Consider the following 10,054-nt stretch of genomic DNA (forward strand, 5'->3'; position numbering starts at 1 on the left):
ATATATACGTTAGAATAGTGCAGATATACTATTGTTGGAGACATTGCACAGTTAATATGGAATGCACTGAACTGCTACTATACCACATACACTTATATATATTTATAGCTTATTGGAGTTATTTTGTAGTCCATTAGAAAATACAGAGATGTTCAAAATGTATAATAGCTTGTGAATGAGTCGTCAAAGGTATAATGTCTAATTCATTGTTTATTTATACATTTGTATTTGTTTTCCACGGCAGAGCACTGATCTCCGTGGACCTTTTTCAGACTCAGCCTAGAAGCAGGGTCTGGCTAACTGACTTACTCAGAGTCACACAGTTAGTCAGTGGAGGCTGACGAAATCAAACCTTGTACCACTGGACCACAGGAAATGCTTTATCTTGCTCTTTAAACTTGCCTGAGCTCAAAACATTGTGCTTGAAAAAACTGTATCAGAAGGAATTGGGGAAATACATTATGTTTTTCTTTTTAACAAATCTAAAATGAATAGCTATTGAATCATTTACAGTTTATCATGGACTGATGGCAAATAAGTGAAAATAAAATGCATCTGCTTCCATGCTATTAATATGTGGCCTTGGAACAATACTATGAAAAATGAAGTCACCAGTGTGATTAAAGTCCCATTGTAAGACTATATGAAAATACTAAAGTTGCTACATAAATGATATATATTACCATTTTCACTGCATGTTAAGTTACACATGTTATGATGTTACTGTGTAGTCACCCACAGCATTACATACATAAATAACATTGTAATGGTAATGTCTTTAGCAGGAACAGTAAAAGTGAAATGTCTCCCGGATTTTCTATAATTTAGGAAACTCTAATTGTGAAGTAACTTTTAATGCATTTGGCATGCAAAAAGGGATGCATTTCTATAATTCTTCCTCAGTGGAGGACTACAAAAAATGTTTTTGACATGGATTTTTACTAGTTGTAATGACTTAAATGAGGTTTCTAGGGAAAATGTTCAGGTAGCCAAACACAGGTCAGATATAAGAGAAATGTGCTGCTGTTAAAGGCCTTAACACCATAAAAGATGCTGCAGCTAGCACTATACATGCATCATCACAGTATGGTAGTGAAGATGTGACCTGTCTTCATGTAACAGTACTGGACCCCATCACATACTGACCCACTGACCCATAACTAGGGAGGTTAACAATACAGAAGGCGTTCTTCCTTGTGTAGCACTTGTTTCATATGTATTACTGCAAGAAGTAATGTATGCTCCAATATCCTAAAGATGGAATTGTCACTGTCATGTTTACCAAGTGATGGTGTCCATGATTTACTAGCGGTGAAACATGAAAAGAGTCAGCATTTCTGTATGACTATGCGATTGTGATGGATCCAAGTGTGAAAAAATACTGGAAATAAGAAATCACCTTCAATTTCTCCAGTGTGTATTAACATCTTAATGGTGGAATATATCACATTTTATTTACAAAGTATTATTCAGAGCCTGTAAGCATTTAATCTGGTAAGACATGGGCCGTTTAAGTATGTCTGAGCTGGGTACATGACATGCTTAGTGTCACACAGTGTGCAAGGGTAAGATTCCATCTGGTTCCCAGTTTTAAGAACCCAGCACCTGAACTGAATTGTCCTATTACAATGCATTCAGGTAGATATGATAAAATACAGTATATTTAAAGTGACAGACCACCACCAGTTATCAGGTTAAATGCATCATTGTGAAAGTGTATGTGAATGTGGCATGTACCAGAAATGGGAGGCCATTGTACTAGTGATGTGATTCATGACCAACATCCACCACACACACACACACACTCACACACACACACACACACACACAAACATATGAGTACACACATACTTTCATGTGTGTACACACACATGTCCACACATATATCCATCTTTAAAAAGTTCATAGAATTGCTTAAGCCACTGCAAACATGGTTTAAAAAACATTATTTTAGTAATACTATCCTGGTAAGTAGAAGACTGGACCACACAGTCATGTCCACGCCAACAAAAAGAAAAGCAGTTTCACACTTTATAGATAGTCATGTTATTAGATATACATTTTAGACTTCACGAAGGCCCATATTAAAACACACACACACACACACACACACACACTCTCTCTCTCTACACACACACACACACACACACACACACACACACACACACACACACACACACACACGCACACACGCACACACGCACACACACACACACGCACACTCTCTCTCTTTACACACACACACACACACACACACACACACACACACACACACACACACACAGACACATACATGTGTAAGGAAAGTTCATTCAAAGTGAACACACACAATAACTAAGACCATATCTATCTCCAAAGTGGACATGAAATAAGTTAATGTTTAACTACATAAAGCTGGTTATACTAAAAGAAAATGCTGCCAGGTGAAGAAGTGTATGTGCAATACTTAGCATTCAGAAAACACACAGAACAAATTTAGGAATATGCAAGAATATTTGAGATTCTGATATCAAGCATGATACACTGATAAACAAATGTCATACAATATATGAAAAGACTGGGATAAAACCCCTTGACTTGACATCAAACTCTTTCCTCTTGTGTTTTGCAAACCACAGAAAAGAAAACCTATGAACAACAAGCAAACTTTTCAATAGTATACAATGCATATGAAATGAACACCAGCTTTATGCCACTGAAACAGCATGATACGGCATTCAGTTGTAGTTTGTTATTTATTTATTTTTTGTGGAGGGGAGTTAAGTTGGCTGTACCATTTAAATTCTCCATGTCTTCCCAGTGAAATCAACATAGAGTTTTCCAGCTACATATTTTCCTACCATCCCTTCAATGTTTGCCAAAATAAGTAACTATATTCTATATTATATATCAAAGTAGAGACGGTTTGAACTGGGAATTGCAAAATAACATGGTTATTGACATTAATGCAAGATTACCATGTGTTTACCATATCTTAATACATTTTAGTCTGCACTGTATAACATAACACACATTCCAAGTCACTCAAGCCTAAGTACAGCAGACAATGTAGTACAAATGTAGCATATTTTCCTGTGGAGCCATCTAATGTCTAGGATATTAGGTTTTATATGCAGAACCTCACCATTTTGTACAAGTAATACATTTTATGACATCTGCTTTTTTCCATTAAAATGGATGCTGTTAAATGCAAAGAAATGCCTCATATTTTTCAAGTGCCATGGCAGAACTAAGCACACACTAAGGAAACCGGTTGTTAAATAAGACTTGTGGTTTATATTTAAAACATGTATTGGCGATATCAGCAAATATGACCAAACTTAATACAAGTATGAGTCTGTGTAAATTGTGTAAATACCTACAGATTGTACACTGACCAGCTTCAACTGAATATAAGGTAATGTAGTGCTTAAGCTATGTCACCGTACACTTCAGAGCAAGGATATTTTACTTAAGTACATTTACTTACTACTGCAATGCTGACAGCTGAATGAACACAACATTACATCATTAGCTGTCTGGCAAACGTCAGAATATGAATATAAATATTTTGAATATTATGCTTTCATTCCTGGTCTTCCTTTCAAAGCATGCTTTTCAATGGCATGAAAATGTGATAGACTGCAGGAGTAGCAACTAAAGTGTTCTACATACATTGCATTTTGCATGGTTTGATTTGAATTCAGACTGCTTTATTTCACCTCACCAGGGCAACAGTAAAAAGCTGCACAACAAGAAAAAAAAAATTCAAATGCATATTTAATACATGAAAACCAAAAAAAACAGAGGAATCTATATCCATACATAAACATCAGACAAGCTGCAGCTGACATTTGCAAAATTATTTCAAATTTCAGACTGAAAGTTAAAAGTAGTAATAGGTCAACCAGTCATTTTCAGGTTAACTGTTCTTTACAAACTTCTCAATAATCTGAAGGAAGAAAAGTAAAGCTATAATTTATGTGACTAAAGTTGGATCAGTTTCTAGAACACTGGTATTTTATATTGTCTTAAACTTAAGATGACGAAGTTATGTGTGTGAGTAGTTATACTGAATAGATGTGACATCAGACAGATTTCATACAATTAATCTCTAGTGCATACAGTGCTTCCTTCACTTACAAATTGATTATTTATTTTATCTCCAGTAACTAAGTAAAGAATAATTCCTACCAGCTCAGGTTTTTTGTACAAAAACAAAGTGATTTCCTGTTTTGGTGGTATTTGATAAAAATTATATTTTGTAAACGTCATTTATGTATATAAATAGGAACTATATCAACAACAGGTAAAACACATATGCGTGCACATACAGGCACACACTCACACATGCCCACACATTCACATACACAAACACACATACACGCAAGTGAACATTTATACATTAACAAATGCACATTCTCACACACACACACACACACACACACACACACACACACACATATACACACACAGACTCACACACAACACACATAGACATACATACATGTAAACACATACACTTTTTCTGTTGGCACACATACATTCACAGCCGAAAAGAAATGAGCATGCATTATTTTATTTTGTGCTGATTTGTACCCTTGGACATAGTTGTAACAAGGTTTGTGCAATTACAATGATCGATTTCATGAAATGGCATAAACATTAAATGAATGTGATGCAACATGCTACTGCTAAACAGGCAATACCATATAGGCTTTGTTTTCTTCACTGATCAGCTACAAACACATGTTGTCCATAAACTGAATACCACTAGCAACTCATGTAGCTGTGAAGTATTTTCTAGCTGGAGATGCTAACAGCAATTATGTCATAAAGCTATGCTAGGGGCACAAATTATAAATCCAACTTTAGCTCACAATTTAAGCAAGAACACAAAACATAATGCAAAGATAGATGGTTTGGCATTTATATAGTTTAAGTAAGTACATGTAATTATTACTGCAGTACATACATACTGCTGGTTTCAAGATACTGCAGATAATATGAATTATAATATGCTACCATGTACTACCTGGACAAAACTAATACATAGCAACTGTAATGCTTAAGCAACAAGGCAATTTCAGTTGACTGAATAGAGGTATGATGGAAGAAAGGCTCTAGCTACACACAGACCATGAGCCAGAATAGTACAACATCGGCCAGACAGACTTAATAACACACACACAAGCATACACACACACACACGCATATACATATATATATATATATATATATATATATATATATATTTTTTTTTTAGATACAGAATGTTACTGAAATGATAAGCTGTCTTTCTAGGTAAAGTGAGACCCAGACTAAGAGAAAATATTTGTCAGTCTTCTTCCCTCCATCTCACTGCCTCTCCATATCTGTTCCTTTCTGTCAGTCTCACACACACACACACACACGCACACACTCACACACATGCACTCACATGTGCACACATGTGCACATGCACACACACACACGTGCACACATATAGGCAGAAACAATGACATAAATACATACAAATGCATATACATAAACACCTTCACAAGCATACACATATTTTAAAGTAAAAGACTAAAGAGAGGGTTTTAATTTGCAGCAGTTAAGACCTAAGTCAGAAGTTCAAAGGTATGACTCACTTTGAAATATACACATAAAAATGAGAAGCTCAACACGTTTAATTTAAATTTCAGATATTTGAATGAATTGTACCACTTGAACTTTTGGAAGAAAAAGGGAGAATTTTCAGAAATGAATTATTTCTGAAATAATCAGTATTGGAAGGGTTTCATTTGCATTTGAACTTGATTGAGTATGTATAATGTGAGTGAAAACAGAAATGCCTGTTTGAAATAACACGTATATGTTAATGCCATATATAAACAGATAAACATATCAGTGTTTTTAAAGATAGTATCATACCTGTTTGCTGTATTTGTTATTCGTTTGACAGCTGTACTCAGAACAATGATCTGATCCAATCGATATGTTGTCCCCTGCCCCTACAAAAGTGTTGGCTGGAGGCAGGTCTTGTACAGCTTGATGTTTTTTCCCAGATGTGGGAGACTGAGGGTGAAGCTGAACCGTGGGTAAAGGTGAACTTGATTTGTAATGTCTTGCCAAATCGGGACTGCCTGGGCCACCATTAACTGACCGATACCGTCCCATTCCAGGGCTATCTGACATCTTTTCATTTACACTGTCATAACGCTGCCCATTGGGTTTAGAAGCTTCGACTGTCACAATGCTGCTGTACAGAGGCTGCTTGGATTTTTTATTTTTCTTGTCCTTTTTTGGTTTTTTAGACTTATCATGCTGCTGAGGGGCAAAAAAGTCTTCATGATCCTTTTTTCCTGCTTCATATCCATTTTTGTTTTTTGGTCTGCAATATCTAGCCATTACCACCACTAAGATGATTAAAATGACAGTCATTATTCCTGCAACCACACCAATAACAATACTAAGCCTTTGTTTACTTAAGTCATAACTAGGGTCCCCTGCAATGTCTTGAGTAAGTGGAATACTCAGACTTCTTAGAATCTGACCTTCAACTATTGTTGCATTGGAAACACTTTCATTAATGAACACATGAACCAGTCCAGTGGTACACTGAGATGGTTGACCGCTGTCATTTACTTGTACCACAATACGATGGAGTCCATAGTGTTTTTGAGCCAATTTCCCTATTAATGAAATGACACCACTTGTGGAATCAATGTCAAACAGCTTAAATGGATTTCCTCCGACAATGCTATAATTTAAGTCTGCATTTATACCAGCATCACTGTCGGTAGCAACGACTGTGGCCACTACTGTGCGTATGTTGCTTGCAGGTGGAAGCACAGTATAACTGCTGTTGCTTGGTCGTGTCACTGTGGGAGCATTGTCATTCTCATCCATAACAAATAATGAAACAGTTGCAGTGGCAGACCTTGGGGGATCCCCACCATCAACTGCCTTAACTTTGAATGTGTACAAGGTTTGCTGTTCTCTGTCAAAGGACATTGTGGAAAAAATTGTACCAGTGCCATTTTCTATAGAAAAGATACCACTGTCTTCTTCAATAAATAAGCTCATTGCTGCATTTTGACCTTTGTCAGCATCCATCACAGTAACCATTCCAACAGGGCTATTTGGCTGCAGGTTTTCCTTAACATAAAATGTAAACACATCCTGCATAAATTTTGGTTCATTGTCATTTCTGTCTGCTACCTGAACCACCACAGTAGCAGTCCCTTGAAGGACTGGAATACCTTTATCTTTGGCAATGACTGTAAATTCATATCTGTCTTGCTGTTCTCTATCCAAATTGGTATTGATGGTTATGTCCCCAGAATCGGGATCTATCGAGAAGATGCCAGCAACTGAGGAAGCCAGTGAATAAGCAATTTCAGCATTCTTCCCACTGTCAGCATCGGTGGCAACTACAGTGGTCACTTTTTCTCCAGGGGCATTATTTTCAGAAAATGACACCTCTACTGTCTCCTGAGAGAACATAGGTGGATTATCATTTGTATCCCCAACTTTCACAAGCAAAGAATTATTACTAGATAAACTTGGACTTCCGGAATCCACTGCTACAATGATAATATTGTATTCCTTGATAAGTTCATAGTCCAGGGGTGCCGATGTGTGCAAGAAAAACTTCTTTTTGCTTTGGTCAATCTCAGCTTCGTTGGCTGGCTTAAGCTGAAAAGGGACATCTCCTACTACTGTACAGGTAACCACGCCGTTTTCCCCCTGGTCCCGATCAGATACCTGTACAAGAGCTATTGGTGTGTCCACGACCACATCTTCTGGAACGTTAGCCACACCATCTTTTAAAGGTATCCTGCCAATTTTTCTAATATCTATAAAAGGCACGTTATCATTCTCATCTCTGATGTTTAATACGACCGTTGCCTTGTCAGTTTTAGGTGGTTGTCCCCTGTCCCTAGCAGTCACAAAGAAACGGAGCTGGCTCACCTCCTCTCTGTCTATGCGATGCAGGACACTCAACCATCCGGAGTTCTCATCCAGCCTCAACAACCGGCGCACAGACTCGGTGGCAGCGCCAAACACGTACTCTATTTGCCCATTCACTCCTACGTCTGCATCAGTCGCTCTGAGCTGCAGTATTGGGGTACCAGGGGAGCTGTTTTCTGCTAAATCCGCCTCATACACACTCTTTTCAAACCTGGGGTTGTTGTCGTTAACATCGGTGATCAGGACCCTGAGAATGGCCTGGGACGACCTCGGGGGATCCCCACCATCCCTAACCTTGAGAGTGAGTTCGTAAGAGTCCCTTTGCTCCCGGTCCAGTGCGCCTTTGATGATGAGCTGAGGCTGCTTCTCTCCATCAGGAGTATCGGCTACCTGCAGCTCAAACACACTGCTCTTACCCTCCGAGTCGGTCCTCCGCTTCCCCGGGTAGGGGGCGGTTTCCACGGTTTCTGCTCCTCGGCCTCCGGGGCCCGCCGGCCCCCGCCTGCCTGGGGTAAAAGAACCTTCTCCCGACTCTGGAATCAGCTCATAGCGTTCGATCCCATTACGGCCAAAGTCGCGGTCAGTAGCTGTGGGCAAGAGGTAGAGTGTCCCTACGGATCGGTTTTCCTCAACAGCCAAAGTCAGCACGGGGGAAGTGAATGTCGGGGTGTTGTCGTTAATGTCTAGAATGATCACTCTACCATCAAAGAGGTCTACCCAGCTCTGCGACGGGCCGATCACAGATACTTCAAAGTCAATGAAACACTCGTTTTCATCAAAGATCATCTGGCACTGCGGCAGCTTCTCCCGGTCAATCCGACGCTCAGTGGTGCTCAGCTCGCCGGTGATGTTATCGATCTTCAGGTATTCAGAGCCCGACTCCAAACTAAAAGTTACCTCCCCGTTGCCAGCTGTAATCCCCAAATCCGATGCAATGTTCCCAATTCGGACATCGGCTGGTCCCTCCTCGGCCAGCCGGTACCTCAGCAGCTGCTTTGCGGCCGCCAAAGTCAAGGACAGCCGCGCCAGGAAAAGCCAGCAAAACCAGCAATTGGCAGATCCAAGAGTTTTCATGGTTTTCCTTAGATGAAAACAAATAACTAGTGTTTGTAGCAACGTCTCTTCTGTCAGGAGGAAATTTCCCTTCCGATACAGTTAGATGCAGTCTTCTTGGATACTGTTCCAGCTATATACACTGCAGCATAAAAAAACGTGTCACTGATGGCTTTAAGTTTTGTATATTTTAATATCTGCAGTCCCCCTGACCACGAATTGCACAAATGTCAGACGGTTAGCCCAACAAATATGACTTGCTTCCTTTGCTGATTAATTCTAATCACTTTTTAGCGAAGGCGGTGCTCCGGGAATGACAAATCTGACCGAAGCCCTGGATCTTTTTTTGAGTGCATTTCTCTACTCGGTAGTTTGATTCAGTAATCCAGAGGCGGTTCTGTCTTGTGCACCAATTCAGTGCACTCTACTTTGTCCAAGTATGCAATGCATAGCTTAATGGTTTCCAGCTGATCATCTAGCATCTTCAGCTGCAGTGCACGAAATCCAGCTTAACAATTGCTATTGTGATTTCTAAAACAAATACTTGTTATTCAGCTAGCAGCCCTACTCACAGAGCCACACTTCAGCTTCTGGAACTGGTTGGGGACCCCCAGTTTCTGCCTCTGGTTGCGGGCATCCAGTTCCGCACACTGCCTACGGAGAGTGTCAAAATCTGCCTTCGCTCCGTTAGTAGTAAAACCTTCTTCAATCAGTCTCAAGTCGTTTTCAGAGAGGCACCCAAGGAGCGAGTTAACTAAAACAAAGTACTCACTGGCGGCAACGGAAAAAAAATCAGCAGCTATGAAATGCTTCTGAGCAGTATTTATAATTTCCCAACTGGGGTCTCCGGACGAAGATAGCAAGCAGTGCAGATCTCGCTGGCTGAAGTTTGTTATGCATCTGCAGTTTTGTTAGTATACGGCTCGTCTCATTCTCTCTCTCTACCTGCATTTGCACTGCATGTGTTAGCAATCTGTATCTGCAGCACTCTGTGCGATTCACAAATGATATTGCAGTCTCCCTCCCTGGCTCCCTCCCTCCTTCTCTCTCTCTTTCTCTCTCA

At 39.6% G+C, this 10,054-nt stretch overlaps 1 protein-coding gene across 5 annotated transcripts in view; it reads right to left on the reverse strand.

Annotated features, from left to right (window-relative positions):
* PCDH7 (protocadherin 7) overlaps window positions 1-9,984 on the reverse strand; it is a 1,090,241-nt gene extending 1,080,257 nt beyond the window's left edge. For 3 of the 5 annotated variants that reach the window (XM_044062098.1, XM_044062097.1, XM_044062099.1), the window contains exon 1: window positions 5,896-9,983. In XM_044062098.1, the coding sequence (XP_043918033.1) occupies window positions 5,896-9,012 (3,117 nt within the window). In that variant the 5' untranslated portion in view covers window positions 9,013-9,983. Of the gene's footprint in view, window positions 1-5,895 lie in introns of all 5 variants that reach the window. The other 2 variants (XM_044062100.1, XM_044062101.1) reach the window with 1 other exon arrangement.
* Between the last annotated feature and the right edge of the window lie 70 nt (window positions 9,985-10,054).

The sequence above is a fragment of the Protopterus annectens genome, chromosome 2.part1 (genome assembly GCF_019279795.1).
Source record: "Protopterus annectens isolate FY-2018-M chromosome 2.part1, PAN1.0, whole genome shotgun sequence".
NCBI lineage: Eukaryota > Metazoa > Chordata > Ceratodontiformes > Protopteridae > Protopterus > Protopterus annectens.